This window comes from Pristiophorus japonicus, chromosome 4 (genome assembly GCF_044704955.1).
Source record: "Pristiophorus japonicus isolate sPriJap1 chromosome 4, sPriJap1.hap1, whole genome shotgun sequence".
NCBI lineage: Eukaryota > Metazoa > Chordata > Chondrichthyes > Pristiophoridae > Pristiophorus > Pristiophorus japonicus.
The window spans coordinates 95997856-96023526 of NC_091980.1; the positions used below are offsets into that span (position 1 = coordinate 95997856).

The following is a 25671-nucleotide window of genomic DNA, read 5'->3' on the forward strand; positions in this document are numbered from 1 at the left end:
CAAAAATTTGGCAGATGGAGTATAATGTCGGAAAGTGTGAAGTCATGCACTTTGGCAGAAAAAAAAATCAAAGAGCAAATTATTATTTAAATGGAGAAAGATTGCAAAGTGCCGCAGTACAGCGGGACCTGGGAGTACTTATGCATGAAACACAAAAGGATAGTATGCAGGTACAGCAATTGATCAATGGTATCTTGTCCTTTATTGCAAAGGGGATGGAGTATAAAAGCAGGGAAGTCTTGCTACAGCTATATAAAGTATTGGTGAGGTCGCACCTGGAATACTGCGTGCAGTTTTGGTTTCCATATTTTCGAAAGGATATACTTGTTTTAGAGGCAGTGAACTTTTATCTTGTGCAATAATCTTTTATGTGGCACCTTGTCAAATGCCTTCTGGAAGTCAAAATACACCACATCCACTGGTTCCCCTTTATCCACCCTGTCCGTTACATCCTCAAAGAACTCCAGCACATTTGTCAAACATGACTTCCCTTCATCAATCCAAGCTGCTTCTGCCTGACCGAATTTTGCTTTTCCAAATGTCCTACTACTGCTTTAATAATGGACTGCAACATTTTTCCAACCACAGATGTTAGGCTAACTGGTCTATAGTTTCCTGTATTTTATCTGACTCCTTTTTTTTTAAACAGAGGCGTTACATTTGCAATTTTCCAATCTGCTGGGACCTACCCAGAATCCAGGGAATTTTGGTAAATTACAACCAATGCTTCCACAATCCCTGTGGCTATTTCTCTTAAGACCCTAGGATGCAAGCCATCGGGTCCAGGGGATTTATCTGCCTTTAGTCCCATTATCTTACTGAGTACCACCTCCTTAGTGATCGTGATTGTGTTAAGTTCCCCCCCCCCTCCCCTCCCCCCATAGCCCCTTGACTATCCACTGTCGGAATATTGTTAGTGTCCTCTATCATAAAGACTGATACAAAATATTTCAGAGTTTCTGCCATCTCCATGTTCCCCATTACTAATTCCCCGGTCTCGTCTAAGGGACCAACATTTACTTTAGTCACACTTTTTTTCTTTTTATATACCTACAAAAACTCTTGCTATCTGTTTTTATATTTTGTGCTAGTTTATTTTCATAGTTTATCTTCCCTTTCTAAATCATTTTTTTTAGTCGTTCTTTGCTGGCTTTTAAAAGCTTCCCAGTCTTCTGTCCTCCCACTAGTTTTGGCCACTTTGTATGCCCTTGTTTTTAATTGGATACCGTCCTTTATTTCTTTAGTTAGCCACGGATGGCTATCTTTTCTCTTACATCCTTTCCTCCTCACTGGAATATATTTTTCCTGAGTTGTGAAATATCTCCTTAAATGTACACCACTGTTCATCAACTGTCCTACACTTTAATCTATTTTCCCAGTCCACTTTAGCCAACTCTGCCCTCATACCTTCATAGTCTCCTTTATTTAAGCTTAGTACGCTGGTTAGAGATCCAACTTTCTCACCCTCCATCTGAATTTGAAATTCAATCATGCTATGATCACTCATTCCGAGGGGATCCTTTACTAGGAGATTGTTTATTAATCCTGTCTCATTACACAGAACCAGATTTAAGATAGCCTGCCCCCTGGTTGGTTCTGTTACATACTGCTCAAGGAACCCGTCCCTTAAGCACTCTATGAACTCCTCCTCAAGGCTACCCTGACCAATTTGATTCGTCCAATCAATATGGAGGTTAAAATCACCCATGATTATTACTGTTCCTTTTTACAAGGCCCCACTATTTCCTGGATTATGCTCCAACCAACAGAGTTGCTACTGCTAGGGGCCTATAGACTATGCCCACCAGTGACTTTTTCCCCTTATTGTTCCTTATCTCCACCCAAACTGTTTCAACACCTTTATCATTTGAGCCAATATTGTTTCTCACTATTGCAGTGATTCCATCCTTTATCAATAGAGCTACCCCACCTCCTTTTCCTTTCTGTCTGTCCTTCCGGATTGTCAAGTACTCCTGAATATTTAATTCCCAGTCTTGGTCACCTTGCAACCACGTCTCTGTAATGGCTATCAGATCATACCCATTTATCTCAATTTGTGCCATCAACTCATCTATTTTGTTACAAATGCTACGTGCATTTGGACAAAGTGCCTTTAAGTTTGTTTTTTTACCCTATTTTCCTGCTTGTTTCCTCTCTCCTTCAAACTCACTTTCTTTATTTTTGCTTTCTAATTCCAGCTTTACTCCCCTCCCTACTGAATCTATTTTCAGGTTTCCATCCCCCTGCCAAGCTAGTTTAAACCCTCCCCAACAGCACTAGCAACACTCCCTGCGAGAATATTAGATCCGGCTCTGTTGCGGTGCAACCCGTCTGGCTTGTACAGGTCCCACCTCCCCCAGAAGTGGTCCCAATGCCTCAGGAACCTCCCGCCTGCACCATCTCTCCAGCCATGTATTCATCTGCTCTATCTTCCTATTTCTGTACTCACTAGCTCATGGCGCTGGGAGTAATCCGGAGATTACTACCTTTTGAGGTTCTGCTTGTTAATCTCTTTCCTAGCTCCCGAAATTCTGCCTGCAGGATCTCATCCCTCTTCCTACCTATGTAATTGGTACCGATGTGGACCACGACATCCGGCTATTCACCCTCTCCCCACAGAATGCCCTGCAGCCACTCAGTGACATCCTTGGCCCTGCACATCCTGGAGTCACGTCTGTGGCCGCAGAAACGCCTGTCTGCTCCCCTGATTATTGAATCCCCTACCACTATAGCTCCTCCATTCTTCTTCCTCCCTCCCCCACCCCCCTGTGCAGCTGAGCCTGCCGTGGACTTGGCTCTGGCTGCACTCCCCAGAGCCACCATCACCCCCACCGGTACTCAGAACAGAGTACCGGTTGGAGAGCGAGATGGACTCGGGGGACTCCTGGATTACCTGTCTCGTCCTCCTCTTCTGTCTGACGGTTGCACACTCTTAAGCTGTGGGGTGATTGCCTCTAGAAATGTGCTATCCACGTTGCTCTCAGTCTCATGGATGCACCACAGTGACCCCAGCTGTCGCTCAAGCTCCAAAATACGGAGCTCGAGTTGGTGCAGCTGGAGACACCTCCTGCACACATGGTTGCCCCAGCTGCATGAAGCATCCGGGACTTCACACATGCCTCAGGGTGTGCAATCCACGGGACAGACCTGCCCCGCCATCCCTCTGGTTACACTCGCAACTATCGAGTAGAACTAAACTCTTAAACCTTAGCACAACACACCCAGCCGCTACTCAGCAAACAGTCGATTTAATTATCTAGCTCTCCTTAGATAATAAAGATCACATATATTTACTTGCAGTTCCTACTTGCAGCAATGCCAAAGGTTTCCTACTGAAAAGAAAAAGAAAAATACTCACCAATCCACGAGCCAATTACTTACCCGCTTGGCTGTGACGTCACACTTCGATTTCAATTTTTAAAAACTTTTTGTCCCTGCGCCAGCTGGTTCCTCCCGACCCTCGGGCCCCTTTATCTGGGCCTGGAGCTCCTGCTCCCGCTCCTCCCGACTCTCGGGCCCCTTTATCTGGGCCTGGAACTCCTGCTCCCGCTCCTCCCGACTCTCGGGCCCCTTTATCTGGTCCTGGAACTCCTGCTCCCGCTCCTCCCGACTCTCTGGGCCTGGAACTCCTGCTCCCGCTCCTCCCGACTCTCGGGCCCCTTTATCTGGGCCTGGAACTGGAACTCCCGCTCACGCTCCTGTGGCTCCTCCCGACCCTCGGGCCCCTTTATCTGGGCCTGGAACTCCTGCTCCCGCTCCTCCCGACTCACAGGGCCCCTTTATCTGTGCCTGGAACTCCTGCTCCCGCTCCTCTCGACTCTCAGGGCCCCTTTATCTGTGCCTGGAACTCCTGCTCCCGCTCCTCTCGACTCTCAGGGCCCCTTTATCTGTGCCTGGAACTCCTGCTCCCGCTCCTCTCGACTCTCGGCCCCTTTATCTGGGCCTGGAACTCCCGCTTCTGTGGCTCCCCCTGACTCTCGGGGCTTCTTTATCTGGGCCTGGAACTCCCGCTCCCGCTCCTCTTCCAGCACTACAACTCTTCCCCACCCCACCCCCAAGAATTCTCTGTTCCTCTGATTCTGGCCTCTTGTACATCTCCCTTTCCCTTTGCCCCATCATTGGTAGTCCCGTACCTTCAGCACCTCACTCTCCACCTTTTAAAATTCCTTGAAACCCAGCTCTTGGACCATGCGATCGGTCAGCCCCCTAATATCTCCTCCTTTGGCTCGACATCTACTTTTTGTCTGATTACATATCTGTGAAATGCCTTAGGATGTTTTTCTACATTGAAGATGCTATATACATGCACATTGTTGTCATTAATCGATATTAAGCATCCTATATTGCATTGTCAGTTAATTTGAATTTTTGTTTTATAAGATTATTTTGCCTCTTAATTGAAAAACGTTCATTCTATTTAAGAAATCTGATGGGAGTTTTGAATATTCTGCCAATCTGTAAAACTTGGACCCAAATTTAGATCCCTGCCTTTGCTAGCATTCAGTGTCTGTTTTTAAAGTAGCTCTGATTATTGAGAGGCCAAAATATGTATGGCATAGACTGTTGGGGAGCAATATCTGTATACATTCCACAGGAATTCTTCTGCCAAACAGATGCTTCATTATTAAAAATGAAGCTATTTCTAAATTTAGCTGATCTGCTGTGAGACTGACTGTGACAAATCAGTGATTCCACTACTTGGAGACCTCTTGACACTCAGAAGACTTGAGGAAGTTAAAAGTTTAGCATTTCCGTATGTTAGAGAACAGTAGTAGCCAATTTTCTAAATCGCCTTGAACTTCAATAACTACTGGGATTGAACATCTCTCCCAAGTGTGTGTGATTTATTGCACTACACGGTTAGTATAAAAATTGTCCTATCAATATTCTCTTGTATCTTCTAACTTAAATTTCTGTTAGATCTTCCTTGGCTCTCTTCTCTGTGTTCCCTCATTGAATTGGCTTTTGATTATTATGTTTTATTTTGTGTCAAAGTGGTGATTCAATTTGGCCGTCATTTAATGTTTCTAAACCTGGTTCTCTATAACTTGTGAGAAAGAAGGCAGACTGGAGGAAGAATGCAAAAAAACAAGAGCGTTAAATTCAGTCACAAACTGCTACTTATTGTTTAACATTTTAAACCATTAAAGAACAGTTTAATAAATGTTTGGCTGAAATTTTAATGCAGCCTGCACATTGGATGTTTTAAAGCCAAAATAATCCAATTTAACACTTTCTTCAAACGTTAAAAGGTTGGATTTCGCCATGAAGATCAATTAGGTCAGTGTATGTTTAAAATACGAGCATCATGCTTGTGCACAAACACCTAGAATAAATTAAAGAGTCAACCAACAGTGAGACTGGCTGTACGGCAAACAGGTAAATAAGGGAGAGTGGCATAATTAGGCATTCCAGGATAAAAGAAGGTTTTATATTTCCATGTGTCTTGCAGTGCCATTTAGTCCCCAGTTAAACTAAAAGCACAGTGAGAATAAGTTCCCTCCCTCTTGGTTATGGCCACTGCAGGTGTTCAGTCTTGATTTGAAATGGCAGCAGGAAGCGAAGCAAATGGAGAAGAGCACATGGTGGCTTTCTCTCTCTTTTTCTATTATTTCTTTCTCTTTTATTTCCTTCTCTTTTCTCTTTACTTTCGTTCTCTTTACTCTCTCTCTCTCTCTCTCTCCTTTTTTCTTTCTCTTTCTTTCTCTCCTCTCGCTTCTCTTTCTCTCACTTCTCTCTCTCGCCCCCCCCCCTCTCTCTCGCCCCGTCCCCACACCCACATCCCGCTGCTCTCGCGCCCCCCTCCCCACAACCGGCTGCTCTCGCGCCCCCCTCCCCACAACCGGCTGCTCTCGCGCCCCCCTCCCCACAACCGGCTGCTCTCGCGCCCCCCTCCCCACAACCGGCTGCTCTCGCGCCCCCCTCCCCACAACCGGCTGCTCTCGCGCCCCCCCTCCCCACAACCGGCTGCTCTCGCGCCCCCCTCCCCTCAACCGGCTCCTCTCGCGCCCCCCTCCCCACAACCGGCTCCTCTCGCGCCCCCCTCCCCACAACCGGCTCCTCTCGCGCCCCCCTCCCCACAACCGGCTCCTCTCGCGCCCCCCTCCCCACAACCAGCTCTCCCACATCTCTTGCCTAATCTAGGCATGTCACCAGAATTGTGACGTCCCCACTGTTGTTCCAGCTGAAGCTCGTTAATTCAGCACAGGTTAGAGGTGCCACCTGGCTCTTCCCGTTATATGTCTCTATGCTACATTTATCCACTGATTTCAGTGTAGTTCAAATGGCCTGTTCAACTTTGTCCTTGTATACAAGAATATGTGGGCATGGTTGGGCACGCAGTGTTTCACATACTTCCTGTACAAACAGGAAACTTGAGACCATTATACTATTTAATATTTATTGTTGAGCTCAAAAAATACTTAACATTCTAACCGATTAAATGAAGTAACTTGTTTTTAGAGGGTGCGGGCAAATGGGAGTATGTTTGGTCCAATGGACATGTAAACGTGTTCACACTTATTTTTCGGGGCTTTGTGTTGAGACTAGCGATTGCTTTTGCAGTTTTTGTTTAAACAAGTGGAACATGCAAATCAGGCAACAGATTCCATCCATTGGTGTTTTAATTTTTGAGCATTGAATACTTTTTGTGGGGTGGTGGTTACAGCACAATTGTAAAATGCACTGTACAGCCTCTCAAATGTTTGGTATTAAACAAATGTGCAGCAATGAAGAGCGGGGAAGGGAATTTCTATTTTGTATTTTTGTGTGTTGCAAAAGATATTTTGCTTGCAGTTGATTCTTTCTAACGTTTACCTTGCAGCATTGTTTGGATCTTGTGGCATAATGTTAATATGAGGAAAATGTACTCAATGTTTTGGATGCAGCCAGCACATCGTCAACTAATAATACAGACAAGTCTTTTAATTAGATGCAGTAGTGAATCATGTGAGTTTAATTCAGTTCCTTATTAAATCTGGTATGAGGTGTGAAGCAGTTTTGATATTTATCATCTCCAAATAAGGAAAGTATTGGAAAATATCTGTGCAGTATGATCATATTTTCACAGAAAAAGCACCGGGTCACCTCTCTTTCATGATGCTCTGAAGCAATATGCCACATGTGTCTTTTTTCCCCATATAATCCAAAATCAGGAAATGTCACTATTTTTACAATATCTTATTGCCATGTGGCAAATAGTCCAGATGTTCAGGCTACCCTAGATGTGACAAATCTTCTAGAATTTTTTGAGGATGTAACTAGTAGAGTGGACAAGGGAGAACCAGTGGATGTGGTGTATTTGGACTTTCAAAAGGCTTTTGACAGGTCCTACACAAGAGATTAGTGTGCAAAGTTAAAGCACATGGTATTGGGGGTAATGTATTGGCAGACAGGAAGCAAAGAGTAGGAGTAAACTGGTCCTTTTCAGAATGGCAGGCAGTGATTAGTGGGGTACTGCAAGGTTCAGTGTTGGACCCCAGTTATTTACAATATATATTAATGATTTAGATGAAGGAATTGAATGTAATATCTCCAAGTTTGCAGATGACACTAAGCCTAATGGGAGTTGTGAGGAGGATGCCAAGAGGCTGCAGGGTGACTTGGACAGGTTAGGTGAGTGGGCAAATGCATGGCAGATGCAGTATAATGTAGATAAATGTGATGTTATCCACTTTGGTGGCAAAAACAGGAAGGCAGATTATTATCTGAATGGTGACACATTATGTAAAAGGGGAGGTGCAACGAGACCTGGAAGTCATTGAAAGTTGGCATGCAGATACAGCAGGCGGTGAAGAAGACAAATGGCATGTTGGCCTTCATAGCGAGAGGATTTGAGTATAGGAGCAGGGAGGTCTTACTGCAGTTGTACAGAGCTTTGGTGAGGTTACACCTTGAATATTGTGTTCAGTTTTGGTCTCCTAATCTGAGGACGGACATTCTTGCTATTGAGTGAGTGCAGAGAAGGTTTACCAGACTGATTCCCGGGATGGCAGGACTGACTTAGGAAGAAAGACTCGATTGACTAGGCTTATATTCACTGGAATTTAGAAGGATAGGGGATCTCATAGAAACATATAAAATTCTGACGGGATTGGACAGGTTAAATGCCGGAAGAATGTTCCCGAAGTTGGGGAAGTCCAGAACCAGGGCTCACAGTCTTAAGGATAAGGGATAAGCCATTTACGACCGAGATAAGGAGAAACTTCTTCACTCAGAGTTGTTAACCTGTGGAATTCTCTACCACAGAAAGTTATTGAGGCCAGTTCGTTAGATATATTCAAAAGGAAGTTAGATGTGGCCCTTATGGCTAAAGGGATCAAGGGGTATGGAGAGAAAGCAGGAATGGGGTACTGAAGTTGCATGATCAGCCATGATCATATTGAATGGGGTACTGAAGTTGCATGATCAGCCATGATCATATTGAATGGTGGTGCAGGCTCGAAGGGCCGAATGGCCTACTCCTGCACCTATTTTCTATGTTTCTATGTTTTAAGTTTACATATATCTTTTAGGTTTAACATGTTTGCAAATATTTCCTATGAAGCGCTGCGAGATGTTAAAGGTGCTATATAAATGCAAGTTGTTTATGCTGTTGGACTAAAATTTATATCAAGTTATTGGGACTGATCTCATTTCTTGTGGTTCTGATCAAGGCTTGAACAACAGAAATGTGTGTGCACATGTTGAACACCAAGTAAGATGTTTGCATCACCAGCTGCAATAATTATTCTGTTCGGGAAAGAGTGGAGAGAATGGAAGACAAACAATTCAGTTTCATTTTGAGGGTGAGAAAGCTAGGTCTCAAACTAGTGTCCTGAACTTAAATAAAGGCAATTACAAAGGAATAAAGGCAGAGTTGGCTAAAATGGACTGGGAAAATAGATTAAAGCGTAAGATGGTAGGTGAGCAGTGGCAAACATTTAAGAGGATATTTCATAACTCTCAGCATGGGTATATTCCAGTGAGAAAGAAAGATTTGAGAAGGATGACCATCCATGGCTAACTAAGGAAGTAAAGGATGGTATCAAATTGAAAACAAAGGCCTACAATGTTGCGAATAATAGTGCAAGGCCAGCGGATTGGGAAATTTTTAGAAACCAGCAAAGTACAACTAAAAAAAATGATAGAGAGAGAAGATAGTTTGAGAGTAAACTGGTAAGAAATATAAAAACAGACAGTAAGAGCTTCTACAGGTATATTAAAAGAAGAGTAGCTAAAGTAAACATTGGTCCTTTTAGAGGATGAGACTGAAGAATTAATAATGGGGAACGTGGAAATGGCAGAGACTTTGAACAAATATTTTGTATCAGTCTTCATGATAGAAGACTTTAAAAGCATCCCACTAATAATCAAGGGGCTATTGTAGGGGGGAACTTAAAACAATCACAATCACTAGAGAAAAGGTACTAGGCAAACAAATGGGACTAAAGGTGGACAAGTCCCCCTGGACCTCATGGCCTGCATCCTAGGGTCTTACAAGACATGGCTGCAGAGATGGTGGATACATTGGTTGTAATCTACCAGAATTCCCTGGATTCTGGAGAGGTCTCAGCGGTTTGTAAGACGGAAAGCAGGAAACTGTAGACCAGTTAGCTTAACATCTGTCATTGGGAAAATGCTGGAGTCCATTATTAAGGAAGTGGTAGCAGGACATTTAGAAAATCATAATAGTCAAGCAGAGTCAGCATGGTTTTCTGAAAGGGAAATCATGTTTGACAAATTTGCTGGAGTTCTTTGAGGATGTAACGAGCAGGGTGCATAAAGGGGAACCAGTAGATGTGGTGTATTTGGATTTTCAGAAGGCATTTGTTAAGGTGCCACACAAAAGGTTACTGCACAAGATAAAAGCTCATGAGGTTGCGGGTAATATATTAGCATGAATGGAGGATTGGCTAACTATCAGAAAACAGAGTCGGGATAAATGGGTCATTTTCAGATTGGCAAACTATGATTAGTGGATGTCGCAGGGATCCGTGCTGGGGCCTCAACTATTTACAATCTATATTAATGACTTGGATGAAGGGATTGAGTGTAATGTAGTCAAATTTGCTGATGATACAAAGATAGGTGGGAAAGCAAGTTGTGAGGAGGACGCAAATAATCTGCAACGGGATATAGATAGGCTAAGTGAGTGTGCAAAAATTTGGCAGATGGAGTATAATGTGGGAAAATGTGAGGTTATCCACTTGGGTAGGAAAAATAAAAAAGCAAATTATTATTTAGATGGGGAGAGATTACAAAATGCTGCAGTACTAGGCAAACTTATGGGACTAAAGGTGGACAAGTTCCCTGGACCTCATGGCCTTGAACATGATACTCAAAAGGTTAGCATGCTGATACAGCAAGTAATTAGGAAGGCAAATGAAATGTTGGCCTTTATTGCAAGGGGGATGTAGTATAAAAGTAGAGAAGTCAGGGCGTTGGTGAGACCACACCTGGAGTACTGCGTATTTGGTCTCCTTATTTAAGGAGGGATATACTTGCATTGGAGGCAGTTCAGAGAAGGTTTCACTGGGTTGATTCCTGAGATGAAGGGGTTGTCTTATGAAGAAAGGTTGGGCCTATAATAATTGGAGTTTAGGTGATCTTATTGAAACCTATAAGATTCTGAGGGGCTTGACGGGGTAGATGCAGAGAGGATGTTTGCCCTCGTCTGGGAATCTAGAACTAGGGGGCATAGTTTCAGAATAAGGAGTCGCCCATTTAAAACGGAAATGAAGAGAAATTTCTTTGGAATTCTCTGCCCCAGAGAGCTGTGGAGGCTGGGTTATTGAATATATTTAAGGTGGAGATAGACTGATTTTTGAACAATAAGGGAGTCGAAGGTTATGAGGAACGGGCAGGGAAGTGGAGTTGAGGCCAAGATCCGATCAGCCATGATCTTATTGGATGGAGGAGCAGACTTGAGGGGCCCAAGTGGTCTACTCCTGCTCCTTTTTCTTATGTTAAGGCAGGTTATGAGGAGAAAGTCTTGCCCAATTGGAGAGTCTCTATGGGTCTTGTATTTTAGTTTAGGACCATCAGAGGAGGAGTATACATGGAGTGCACATTCTTCAGGAACATATTATCCCAAGTTTGTATAATGCTGGAAATAGATATAACCATTAGTGATCCCAGCTGCTCTATAGTTGAGAGTGACAGCAGCCATTAGTATTTTGCCCAGTGGGTTATTCCCGGCATCAATTTTATAACATTGTGTTCATGTTATGTGGCAACGAGACTTTATGTTGTGGCAGAATGTTGGGTGAGATTGACTGCATGTTCAGGGGAATGGAGATGTGGATGTTGGCAGCCAATCCAATAGTACTAATCTGTCACAAAGGCTTTCATTCCATCAGCTTGCTGCAGTGCCCAGAAAATGATCCTTGTGGTAACTACAATATCAACAAAATACCCTTTCATTCAAAGTCAGCTTTGTGTGAATCAGATAACCGATTATAAGCCTATCTTTGTGTGGATTGTGGGTAGGGTCGCAAGTCATTCTGATGCATTCAGTACCTCCATATGGTGGCACAATCCCAGAGGACCAGGGATTCCCTGTTGGAAATGCAGATACAAACCTATGTCTTGGCATTCCGTGGCATAGCAGGTTGGAGATCCAGTATGCTGCACAATTGTGACGCCCCAAGTTTATGTGATTTTAATTTTTCCCCAAGATTCTTGTTTCTCTAAAACTTGCACGATTCATCATCATCATAGGCAGTCCCTCGAAATCGAGGAAGACTTGCTTCCACTATAAAAGTGAGTTGTCAGGTGACTGTACAGTCCAATACAGGAATTACAGTCCCTGTCACAGGTGGGATAGACAGTGGTTGAAGGAAAGGGTGGGTGGGGAGCCTGGTTTGCCGCACGCTCCTTCCGCCACCTGCGCTTGCTTTCTGCATGCTCTCGGCGACGAGACTCTGTGCTCAGCGCGATTAGAATTTATAACTGTCGGCATGTGTGAATATTTTTGATTTTTTTTTTACAAATCTGTCTCAAAATTATTCAGTTGCAGAAGATATTTAGTTCCCTGTCGTGATGAACAAAGATTTATTCTAACTAAAGAAAGTGTTCAGTCAGAGTTCTTGAGTGTCAGAGAAGCACTATTGGAACCACATCGAAAGGCTCAGCCAAATGTTCACAAATAAATCATCGCTAATCTGACCTGATCATTTGGGATTGTTGCAAGTGTATAATATCGGTCTGTTTTCTTAAGATTGCAGCTGAGTTTATGTGGTTACAAATCATCTAATAGAGGATTTTATAATTGACATCCAGTAGAACTTGCGCAACCATAATATTATGATTAGCTGCTATACACAGGCATTTTTTAAAAAACCTCCCAACTCCTTCAGTTTAGAGGTCTGTGATGTGTGATTGAAAAAGCTGATGAGCGATCTGTCACAAGCATGTGTAAATTTCCATTTTGATATGGCAGTTTGAAAGAGGGAGCCATTTGATGCAAAGCAAACTGTAGACCATTTCCTCATGTTGATGTTACGTGAGCATTGCTTAAACAACTTGAGTAAATCTGGTGACAACTGTTCAAATGTCTTATATGCATTTGACTCAGCCGCATTGGGAACTTCCGCCACTTCACTGTCTGCAGTGGTTTGTGTTTACTAGTTGGCTACTGAAATTATTAAGTTATCTTAACAAAACGGGCATCTAGTTATGAGAGAAGTTTTGAACCGGAAGTGGGTGGAATCTGGTTATATTCAGAATAGATAATTCCACATAGAATGCACATGAGAGAGCTAACTTAGCATTTAAGGAACTGTAATTTTGCATAGGGTGGGGCATTGCTAGTACAATACAATAGGCATCAATGACTTTGGAAGTGATCCCTCTGATTTAAATGAAACAAATGAGCTTCATTGTGGTCCTGTTCAGGGGAAATCACAACCACTTTCAAATCAACGTACACTTTAGAGAAAAGCAAATTGCTGTAATTAAATACAAAAGTAAGTTATAAAGTTCCTGAGCAAAACCTGTCCCGTTTCACTGTTAAAACTAGACACTCTATTTCAGGGGTATGCAAGAACCAATCATAGAAAATTGCAGTGCAGAAAGAGGCCATTCGGCTTTTCATGCTTGTGTTGACTCTTTGAAAGAGCAGTCATGCTTAGTCCCATACCCTGGCTTTTTGTATGTCACCCTGTGAATTCCTCATCCTCAATACCTGTCCATCTCCCTTTTAAAATTATTCATGGAATCAGCTTCCACTACCTTGCCAGGTAGAATGTTCCAGATCCTGACAACTCTGGGTGATTTTCCCCCCCCAGCTCCCCCTTACATCTCTTACAATGGTTTTAAATCACATCCGAGTCTAGATAGTTTATCAAAATCCGAAAAGAGTAGTGGACCCAAAACCGGTCCTTTGAGAACACCAGCAAGCAACCTCCCAGTCTGAAAAAATCTATCATCCACCACCCTCTGCTTCCTGTCACTGAGCAAATTCTATATCCATACCACCACTTTTCCCTTAATTCCATGGGCTTCCACCTTAACAAGCCTCCTGTCAAATATGTGGCACTTTGTCGAATGCCTTCTGAAAGTCCATATATACAATATCGACTTCACTACCTTGATCAACCTTCTCCGTTACCTCATCGAATAATTCAATCAAGTTAGTCAGACATGATTTGCTGTTAACAAATCCATGCTGGCGCTCCTTGATTAACCCATGCCTTTCCAAGTGAAAGTTTATTTTGTCCCTGATAATGGTTTCCAATAGCTTCCACGCCATCGATGTTAGGCTGACTGATCTATAGTTTTCTCTCTCCTCTCCCCTTTCTTGAATAGTGGTACAAGTGAAGTCCAGAATCCGGACCCGACGACCCTGCCGACCTTGGGGGGGTGGGGGTGCCCCCTGCCACTGCCACTGCCCCTGCCACTGCCACTGCCCGACTTCGGGCCTCACCTCACCGCCGCTCGCCTCGCCTCACCGCCGCTGCCCTTATCTCAGGGCCTCCTCACCAATCTGCCTGACTACCTCCTTGGTGGGGTCCGTCTGCCCGCCCACCTCCTCAGCGGGGTCCGTCTGCCCAACAACATCCTCGGCAGGGCCAGATGGTCCGAACCTGGGCTCGGGTGTTTCCGGATTCGCAACATCAGAAAGCAAATCGAAAATCCGGAAAAGCCCAGAATCCGGCATGGCCTTGGTTTCGAGGGTTCCGGATTTTAGGGGCTGCACCTGTATAAACATTAGGAAGCCTTGAGTCCTCCGGCATTACTCCTGTATCTAATGAGAATTGAAAGATTGTGACCAATGCCTCTGCAATTTCTAGCATTGATTCTTTCAGCAACTTAAGATGCATTTCATTCAGACCTGGTGACTTACTGACATTCAGTAATGCTAACCTTTTTAGTACATCATCTCTATCTATTGCTATCCTATCCATAACTTCCCCCTCCTCTTTTCGTGTAACAATGAAGCTCTTGCTTAGGGTAAACTTATGAATTTTCAGATATTGAAGCAAATAATTGCCATTGTGACCGCATCCTCGACGCATGTTTAAATTGTGTAACTTTCAGTTTAGCTTGTGAACTTACCTTTTTCATATTCACAAGATTTCATTGGTTGCCATACATCTGCCACATTGAAGTTAAAATCTGAGGGTGAGTTGTCTGTAAGTCATGTGTGCACAGCTCTGAGTGGCATTGGAGAGTCCTTGCAGCAGGCTGCTACTCACTCTCTTGGATTGACCCAAATTTGATTCTGAAGAGATGTTACTTGCATTTATCAGTAAACACAATGGTAACATCCCCTTGCCCCTATACTTTGTTTTTCCTACTGAACATAAGACTTCTGCAGTTGTAGTGGAGGAACCATACATAATAGCAATTTTGCTCAATCTATGGTGATTATGTATAATATTTTTACTAACGTGGTTGAGACGGAATACAAAATGCCTGTAACTTTTTTAAAAATTCTATTAATTATACCCATATGGTCATCCAAATGCAGTTTCCAGGTGGAGCTTTAAACATCCTTCTGGTTTGAAAATGTGTTAACAGGAAACTGCTGCTTCTGAAGATATATTTTTTAAACTGTACATAGACAATTTGCTTTCAGTAATGGCACAAAGGGTGAAACCAGTCACACCCTCCACAGAGTAATTAAAGATTATTTGTAGAGCTGGTCACTGCCACTGAATGTTAGCTGAAAAGAGGTGTTTATTTTAACCAGTTGCTCTGCTCACATCTACAGCAATGTGCGTAATATCTGAGTTTTATAAAACTATCGACTCCTCTCTTGTGCTCTGTGTTTGTGTCTCAATCAATACTATACTGTGCTGATCAATACTGTACAGGTCATGCCTTGCTCATAGGGAAGTTCTCCACCCTGAAGTTTACATGCTGTTTCATGTACATGTATTAGGTAAACAGGACATGATCGAATAGGTTCTGTAAGCTTAAAGTCCTTGCCAAATCTCTGCTGGTAATACATTCCATGGTTTACAATTGGGACATTAAAAATGAGGGGGGAAATTAAGAGGTTGGAATAATTATTGAAACATCTTGGCTGTGGCTATATTTGGTAATCGAGCTGGTGAAAGTTTGCTGGCATTGGCTAAAATGAACTTGTCCATCAGTGAAATGGTCTGATTTTTAGTGTAACCCTGCATATTGCTATTTAATGGCTGGATTCAGAGCTTCTTTTCAAAACTGTATTCTTACACATCTGTACAATATACAGATGCTGCTTTGTCTTGTTTACCAATTCACTCATTTCTACCATAATCTTTCCTGTGTTTTTAAAAAAAGATCATTTGTGTCTTTCAGCTATACAGGTACTATGGTATGTGTACAGATATTCTATAATTTAGAGTTTCATAAGAACATAAGAATTAGGAGCAGGAGTAGGTTATTTGGCCCTTCGAGCCTGCTCTGCCATTCAGTAAGATCATGGATTAATAAATCATCATCGTCTAAAAATTGTATTTATGGGTAGCAGGAAAGAAGACCTCAACCTCCTCCAGCCCTACTGTCCCCTCTCACCTCCAACTCACTCAACCTCTGACTGGCCCCAGCCATTGCCCTACCATTGATGGGGGCCATGCCTTTAATCACCTAGGCTGCATGCTCTAGAATCCCTCCGTAAACTCCCTTTAAGACCTTCTTTGACCTAACTTTTGGTCATGCCACCTAATATCTCCTGTTTTGGCTTCTGTGAAGCACTTTGGGATGTTTTTCTATGTTGAAGGTGCTATAAAACCATAAGTTGTTGATTAAGTGCACTCTTAAACTTTTAATGTGAAATGTGAGGTTGTATAATTCTAAATAGTTTGGAGGGAACTTCACTCTGTTCCTGAAAGTTGCAGATGTAATGATACTGTTTTTCTTCCAAAATGTGACGATTCCAGAGCATCTGCCCTTTCCCACTCCTTAATGTTGCACATTTTCTTCCATGTTCTCCTTCAATGGGAGGGTATGGCTGTCTAGAACATGGCCATCTCTAAAGTGCTGCTGAACTGTCCAGAAACAACTGGCAAAGGAGAAAATTTGCTATTTCACTATGGGGTGAAAGGCTTCAATTTGCAGCTGTGAAAAGAGCTGAGGGGTAGCACTTCAGTCAAGAGGAAAAGAAACTGAAGTGTGATCTGTTTTTCATGAGCTTTATTACTCTGTTGACTGGTCCAGTTGCAGGTACAATGATTTGTAATTCAATGCTCTGCTCATAACTGCAGCTCCACTTCAAGACTAGCAGCTTGTCTTGGTAAAGAACTAGCATTTGTATAACTTCTTTCATGTCAGGACATCCCAAAGGTCCTTACAGGCAATTAATTACTGTCCTTGTTATGTATGCAATCATCATAGGTAGTCCCTCGGAATGGAGGAAGACTTGCTTCCACTCTTTTTTAAAAAAAAAAAGAGTCCTTAGGTGGCTGAACAGTCCAATACGAGAGCCACAGTCCCTGTCACAGGTGGGACAGTTAGTCGTTGAGGGAAGGGGTGGGTGGGACTGATTTCCCGCACACACTTTCCGCTGCCTGCACTTGATTTCTGCATGCTCTCGGCGATGAGACTCGAGGTGCTCAGCGCCCTCCTGGATGCACTTCCTCCACTTAGGGCGGTCTTTGGCCAGGGACTCCCAGGTGTCAGTGGGGATGTTGCACTTTTATCAGGGAGGCTTTGAGGGTGTCCTTGTAATGTTTCCTCTTCCCACCTTTGGCTCGTTTGCCGTGAAGGAGTTCCGAATAGAGCGCTTGCTTTGGGAGTCTCGTGTCTGGCGTGCGGACAGTGTAGCCTGCCCAGCGGAGCTGATCAAGTGTGGTCAGTGCTTCAATGCTGGGGATGTTAGCCTGGTGGAGGACACTAATGTTGGTGTGTCTGTCCTCCCAGGGGATTTGTAGGACCTTGCGGAGGCATCGTTGGTGGTATTTCTCCAGCGACTTGGTGTCTACTGTATATGGTCCATGTCTCTGAACCATACAGGAGGGCGGGTATTACTACAGCCCTGTAGACCATGAGCTTGGTGGTAGATTTGAGGGCCTGGTCTTCGAACACTTTTCCGAAGGCTGCGCTGGCGCACTGGAGGCGGTGTTGGATCTCTGCATCAATATCTGCTTTTGTTGATAAGAGTCTCCCAAGGTATGGGAAATGGTCCACGTTGTCCAGGGTCGTGCCGTGGATCTTGATGACTGGAGGGCATTGCTGTGCGCGAGGACAAGCTGGCGGAGGACCTTTGTCTTACGGATGTCTAGCGTAAGGCCCATGCTTTTGTGCGCCTCAGTAAATTTGTCGACTATGTCCTGGAGTTCAGTCTCTGTATATGCGCGGACGCAGGCATCATCCTCGCACTGTAGCTTGACGACAGAGGTTGGGATGGTCTTAGGTTTCATATGTGGTCCATCAGCCAATTTAATACAGCAAGGTCCCTCAAACAGCAAGTGACCAGATAATCTTTTGGCAGTGGTAGTTGAGCGAGGGATGTTGGTCATCAAAACAGCTGGGGAATTTTGTAGGGTGGGTAGACAGCACCTGGTTTAATGTTTCATCAAAAGACAGCAGCACCATTTCAGTACTGCATTGAAATGTCAGCCTAAGTTGTGCACAATTTATCCTTGCATTTGCATAGAATGTTTAATGTAGCAACATGTCCAATTGTGCTTCACTAAGGGTGGGCAGTGGGGTGATGGAGTAAGATCAGACGCAGAGCTGGAGAAATGTTAGGGAGGTGGCTGAATGTACTGGAGCAACAAATGGACATTTGTGACTCCACTTATTTGTAAGTCTCAATTTTTAGCTTAGTTTCTGGCTGGCAGCTCAGCTGGGAAAGGCCTGTACAGTGATTGCAAATGAAGTTTAGCAGCTTGTATGCTTGAGTTGCATTCTATGCCTACTATTAGCCAAAACAAATTGTAGTCTGTCCACCCAGAGGCTTCCTATAGAAATGTAGCAGAGGATGCTGCTGCCGCCGGCAGTGCTAGCAAAGACTATGGGGCAGAATTTAGTGAGGCCTCACCATTATTTATGAAGAAACCAAAGAATGATACAGCACAGAAGGAGGCCATTTGGCCCATCGTGCTTGTGCAGGCTCTTTGAAAGCTATCCAGTTAGTCCCACGTTGCTGCTCTTTCAGCAAATTTTTCCTTTTCAAGTATTCATCCAATTCCATTTTGAAAGTTATTATTGAATCTGCTTCCACCACCCTTTCAGGCAGTGCATTTCAGATCATCATAACTTGCTGTGTTTTTTTTTTAAAGTTTCCACATGTCACCTCCTGGTTTTTTTGCCATTAAGTCTGTGTCCTCTGGTTACTGACCCTCTGCCACTGGAAGCAGTTTCTCCTTTTTTACTTTTATCAAAATCCTTAAGATTTTGAACACCTCTATCAGATCTCCCCTTAACCTTCTCTGCCCTAAAGAGAACGAACGATCCTTAGTTTCTCCAGTCTCTCCATGTAGCTGAACTCTCATCCCTGGTACGATTCTAGTAAATCTCCTCTGCACTCTCCCTAAGGTCTTGACATATTTCCTAAAGTATGGCACCCAGAATCGACCACAATACTACAGCTGGGGCCTAACCAGTGTTTTTCTAAAGGCTTTACAAATTGGACATCAACTTCAGGCAGTTAAATGTGAAAATCCGAAGTTGTTGCGTGAGATGCGCTGCTCTGCCATTAGCTTCGTAAAAACGGCATCTCGCTGCCTGGCCCCGTTCAAATGCATTGACTGGCATGAAGTTCTTCTAGTTGTGCGGTAGATGCAAACTAAACTTGCCACAGAAAGTTGGACCTTGTCCGTCTAAGTACCCTTTTTAACGGCATGTTAAGTCTTCATCACTGCCAAACAACCTCTCTGGCATTGAAAATTAACTATTACATGTGTGGTATCTCATTCCTTCAGCTTTTAATTGTTGGTGATTTAAAAAAAAAAAAAAAAAATTTCTCTCAATCCAATCTTTCATTCCCTCGGTTTCCCTCTCAGGCTTTCAGTACCTGATTTGACATTCAATTCACTATTCTGTCACTTTCTGCTTCAGACTCTGCGCTGTTCATTAATGATTCTTCAATCGGATTGGTTAAGGAGGCAGACACTTGCCCTGTTCACGCCGGTCTCAGATTGCTCTGGAGGGTGTGCGCCATTTGGATCTCTTAACTTTTAGTATGAAAGCTCATGGAAAATATGTGGGCAAGGTTTACAGTAAATTCTGGCCCAAAATGTTTATGCACTGCCACTGATTTTAGAGCTGCCATTTGAAACCACGCATTAAAATTCATGGCATATGGTGTCACTCTAAACTAGAAAATCTTATTATGGGTGTCTGCTCTTTTACAAAATCCACCTAGGAATGCTGAATTGAGGTTGAGAGATTAGATGTGATTACTTTCTTTTGTATTTGCCAAACTTCAGTGCAATGCTCTGCCACTTACGAAAATATTTTATATTTATATATTACAGGCCAGAAACAAAGAGACTGGAGCCTTAGCTGCTGCAAAAGTTATTGAGGTGAAGAGTGAAGAAGAACTTGAAGATTACATGGTGGAAATCGAAATTCTGGCCTCTTGTGACCATATTTACATTGTTAAACAGCTGGATGCTTTCTTTTACGAGAATAAGTTATGGGTAAGGAAGAGAGCTTATTTCCTTGAATTTGCTGGAGAGTAAGACTCATTGTTTATAAATTATGGCCGAGAAGCTGGGGAATCTGCTGCCAGTCAATGGCTATGTTCTGATGAAGGCCACAGGGAGGTGCGTGGGAGTTATTGCAAATTAATCGCTCCACCGTTTTCCTTCCTGAATTGTTTTCCACAGCGATATGATTGCGATTTGAGAAAATAATTGTGGATTTGTACCTATCGAACCACATTACTCCAGCATGTTGGTGGAGCTGGCTTGAGCAGTACATTATTAAAACTGAACAAATGGGTCAGATCTATAAAGGAGAAAATCAAATTTCATTTCCCCATCGCAGACATGCTACAGGAAGTGCAGAATTGTTGCAGAACCTCTATCGGTACCTATCTTGAAGTAGATTTGGAAGCACTAAAATTATGGTTAACTATTGTTTTGAAATAATTCGAACACTGTTCCGTGATGAATAGTTAATAAATGGTCAGTTGTGTGCTGTTTTCTTAATTTTAATCCTTCCATGTTCAAAATTTGGAACAATAGTTGACATTGTTAACTCCACATTCCAAAGATTTATCTTTGTGGTAAGAGGACTTCCTGGCAAGCATTTAGAAATGTATTCTCCTTACTCCTCTGGCACTTCCTCTTCCTCCTGCTTCGAACTCCTTCCCTTGTTCCACCCCTCTCGTCTTTCCTTTAAAATCCTTGTTCTCTACTTCCCCCCCCTCCCTCAGCCCTACATTGAGTGAACCCCTCACCCTTGGTGCTTTCACACTCAATCACAACAGCTTGTGCTCTCGTCAGATTTCACTATGCCTCTTGTCCTCCCTAAACCTTTCCCTCCATATAAATTCTATCCTTTTTTATGCCCACTCCCTGAACCTTGCCATCTCGAAAGCCGTCCCTACTCCCATTATCTCGATCATAGACACAGCCATTTCTGGCCACGTCCTTCTATCCCGCACCACTTGCATCCCCCCCTACTCTCTTCCAGTCCCATTTCTTTGTGTTCGCCCCTAGAAAAAAAGTACTCTTCCATTTGCCTGCAACTGCACTTTCAAACTTTCAGCTACCTTTGGCATTCCATTGGCCGCAATACTTCTGCACCTGCTGATTTGCTCAACCTCTCGCTGCCCATCAACTTTTGATGCCATTGTCTGCTGTAAAACGTTTGTTTTTTTCCATCCTGGTGTTGCTGCTGGTATGGCCCTGGTCTAAGCTCTCTAAATGTCAAAGGGTGAAAACTTGAGCATATCTGGCTCACCACTGGTGAAGCCATCCATCAATAGACATGGCTGTAGCACATCGAGTGTTATCGGACCTCACCCTCCTCTGCTAAAACCTGCCACTACTCCACCATTCACCTGGAAAGCAAAGATAATCCCATCATCTTTTCTCCATTATCAACCATTTTCTTAAACCCCTTCCCCTGTTCTCTCCACTCTCAACTCCCAACATGTGCAAGAACATGTGCAATGAACTTCATTGTCACCATTCAACTGGTTCTGATCTTTTAGCCTCCTTTCCCTTGCATACCAAGCCAAACCTCCCCTCAGGATCCCCCTGCCCTAGCAGCATATTTCTCTCGTTTCTCAGCTGTCTGCCCTCATGTCCCCTGAATTTATCTTGATTCTCAACTCCTGCTCCCTTGACCCCATTCTTGATAAACTAAACCTCTATGCTTGGTGACATTGTAAATGGTTCCCTCTCCTCAGGTGCCATCTCCCTTTCAACATGACTTCTTATCCCCTCCTCAAAAAAAAGCCCACCCTCAACCCCGATGTCCTTGCAAGTACCATCCCATTTTCAACTCTCTTTCCTCTGAGATACTTGAAACTCTTGTCACCTCCCAAATCCATTTCCTCTTCCCTACAGCTCGATGTTTGAATCTCTCCAATTAAGTTTCTGTCCCACCAGACAATGGAAATGATCTAATCAAAGTCACCAAGATGTCCTCAGTTATTGTGACCATGATGCACTATCCCTCCTTGTCCACCTCAGCCTTTGACACGGTCAATCACACCATCTTCCTCCAATGCATTTCCTCCATTGTCCAGCTCAGTGGGACTGGCCTCACTTGGTTCTACTTTTACCTATTCAATCGCAGGTAGAGTATCTCCAACCATGGCTTCTCTTCCTTGGCTCCCTCCTCTTCATCATCCAGTTGTTGTCCCCACCGTAAAATCATCTGAATACATAGGGTCAGCTTCCATATGTACGCTGAAGACACCCAGCTGCTCCTTTATCTCTCTCGACCTCGCTACTGCCTCTGTTGTCAGACTTCTTGTCCAACATGCAATCTTGCATGGGTGACAATTTCCTCCAGTTTAACATTGGGAAGACCAAAGCCATCATCTTTAGCCCCTGCCACAAATTCCTTGCCCTTGCGACTGATGTCTTGCTGATGACTCAACATCATCTTGGATGGAGAGCGCCTGGCATACAACCCAAAGCTATTAACTCTAGATCGCACGCATACTTATAAGGACCAGCTCACCAAGTAGCTCAAGGTCAGGAGCAGAAATTTCTCCAAAGCAAGCTTGCAGCTAATGCCCAAACATTGTGTAGCTCAGCACTAGCTTGCTGGAGAATACTGCGCTCCTGTGTGATTAAACTCTTCCAATGCAAAACTCGCTGATGTACAATTAAATCAAACAATGAGAATAATAATGGGGACTATGCGACCACCAAACACTGACTACCAGTCCTCGCCAGTATAAACCCACTGCACCACCCAGTTTCTCCCAACTTCTCTTCCTTCCACTCCATTCTAATTCTGAACAGAACTGCAATAGAAGTCTTGTTTGCAAACATTTTTGAACTTCTCTGAATAGACCACACAAATGGATAACAACTGTTGTATTTCAGTACTGTACAATAATAAAACTAAAAAATAATAATGTTGGCGGAAGCCACCCCATGATTGTGGCAAATCTTGGATTTTGGTGCTTTGTGTTTCCTGGTATTTGTTATCAACCTGGTATTTCCTGGTACTTATTGAACACAATGTGTGTCTTTGTAAAATTTGAAGAGGTGCTTTCGGATTTGCAGATTTTATCAAACTATTATCTTCTGTTTAGATGTTGTTTCATGATTTAACAGTTGAAAAATTGACAATGGGGTACATTACTACTCCAAGTTATGTAATTGCATTTAAATAATGAAACTAGGGGCCAGTGACTTAAACTATCTGTAATTTCCCTGATAAAGCCAAGATTTAGAAAAAGTACCTGCACGTGGTGAAGCCCATAAGCAGTGATAGACGTGTGTGAACAGTGATTGTCAAGTTTCTATATGGTCCCAAGGATGGAAATAATAAAACGTAGCCAGGGATATCTGCCATTTTGTGTTGATGGGATGTTATAGTATTATAATAATTCTCATTATGTGGTTTTAATCAAAAGCTGCCGTGAATATTTGAATTCCATAAGTGTGCATTTCTTCCCCACGTGAACTTGATGTGGTGCAAGAAGTAATGGATTTCATTTTGCTAATTCAGTGATGAGGAAAAAATGGTGAGGTAGAGAGGTTACTGAAATTTTGTGTAGTAAAAGTGAGGACCACCTCATGGACACTAAGCAGATTGGCCTGAATGCTTTGCGATGGTACAGTAGGTTAAATTAAAATATGTTGTCCTCCCATACAAACACAAAATTCATAAAAGAAAGGATATCCTGCCATGAACACCGTTGCTGGTGTGAACCAATATGTCTGACAGTCAAATAAAGCCCATGTAGGGTGGATAAAAGCATACTTTGATTTCTTTTGTTAGACATTGCAAAGAGAAAAAAGACACCTATTCTATTTCAAAACAGTTCAGAAGCAGCTGCCCGAGCCTCCCCCCCGCTCCTTTCCCCCCCCCCACCCCTCTGATGTAGGCCACCACCAAAAGGGTAAGATGTAGACAAATGTTGTCGAAGGCTGCAGGCAGGTTGAGAGGTTTCGTTTACCACTCTCAGTTGCATAGGATGTCGTTTGTGACCTTGATAGCCGTTTTGTACTGTTGCAGGGACAGAAACCTGATTGCAGGGATTCAAATAGGATTCTGAAAAGATGGGCACAACTTTTGGAGGCGACCGTGCGTTCAAGGACTTTGAAGAGGAAAGGGAGGTTGGAGACGGGGAGGTAGTTTACAAGGACTGAGGGGTCCAGGGTTGTTTTTTTGATCATCAACAACAACAACAACCACCCATTCGGCCCTTCGAGCCTGCACCACCATTCAATAAGATCATGGCTGATCATTCACCTCAGTACCCCTTTCCTGCTTTCTCTCCATACCCTTTGATCCCTTTAGTTGTAAGGGCCATATCGAACTCACTCTTGAATATATCCAACAAACTGGCATCAACAACTTCCTGTGGTAGAGAATTCCACAGGTTCACCACTCTCTGGGTGAAGAAGTTTCTCCTCATCTCGGTCCTAAATGGCTTACCCCTTATCCTTGGACTGTGTCCCCTGGTTCTGGACTTCCCCAACATCAGGAACATTCTTCCTGCATCTAACGTGTCCAGTCCCGTCAGAATTTTATGTTTCTATGAGATCCCCTCTCATCCTTCTAAACTCCAGTGAATACAGGCCCAGTTGATCCAGTCTCTCCTCATATGTCAGTCCTGCCATCCCGGGAATCAGTCTGGTGAACCTTCGCTGCACTCCCTCAATAGCAAGAATGCCCTTCCTCAGATTAGGAGATCAAAACTGAACACAATATTCCAGGTGAGGCCTCACCAAAGCCCTGTACAACTGCAGTAAGACCTCCCTGCCCCTATACTCAAATCCCCTAGCTATGAAGGCAAACATACCATTTGCCGCCTTCACCGCCTGCTGTACCCGCATGCCAACTTTCAATGACTGATGTACCATGACACCCAGGTCTCGTTGCACCTCCCCTTTTCCTAATCTGCTGCCATTCAGATAATATTCTGCCTTCGTGTTTTTGCCACCAAAGTGGATAACCTCACATTTATCCACATTATACTGCATCTGCCATGCATTTGCCCACTCACCTAACCTGACCAAGTCACCCTGCAGCCTCTTGGCGTCCTCCTCACAGCTCACACCGCCACCCACCTTAGTGTCATCTGCAAACTTGGAGATATTACACTCAATTCCTTCATCTAAATCATTAAAGTATATCGTAAATAGCTGGGAACCCAGCACTGAGCCCTGCGGCACCCCACTAGTCACTGCCAGCCATTCTGAAAAGGACCCGTTTATCCCAACTCTCTGCTTCCTGTCTGCCAACCAGTTATCTATCCATGTCAGTACATTACCCCCAGTACTATGTGCTTTAATTTTGCACACCAATCTCTTGTGTGGGACCTTGTCAAAAGACTTTTGAAAGTCCAAATACATCACATCCACTGGTTCTCCCTTGTCCATTCTACTAGTTACATCCTCAAAAAATTCCAGAAGACTTGTCAAGCATGATTTCTCGTTCATAAATCCATGCTGACTTGGACCGATCCTGTCGCTGCTTTCCAAATGCGCTGCTATTTCATCTTTAATAATTGATTCCAACATTTTCCCCACTATTGATGTCAGGCTATAACCGGTCTATAATTACCCATTTTGTCTCCCTCCTTTTTTAAAAAAGTGATGTTCTATTAGC

The 25671-nt window shown here is 43.5% G+C and overlaps 1 protein-coding gene across 2 annotated transcripts in view; it reads left to right on the forward strand.

Moving 5' to 3' along the window:
* The window catches only part of stk10 (serine/threonine kinase 10), a 132063-nt gene that overhangs the window by 16269 nt on the left and 90123 nt on the right, over positions 1-25671 (forward strand). For both annotated transcript variants that reach the window (XM_070878436.1, XM_070878438.1), the window contains exon 2: positions 19893-20057. In XM_070878436.1, the coding sequence (XP_070734537.1) occupies positions 19893-20057 (165 nt within the window). The remainder of the gene's footprint in view (positions 1-19892; positions 20058-25671) is intronic.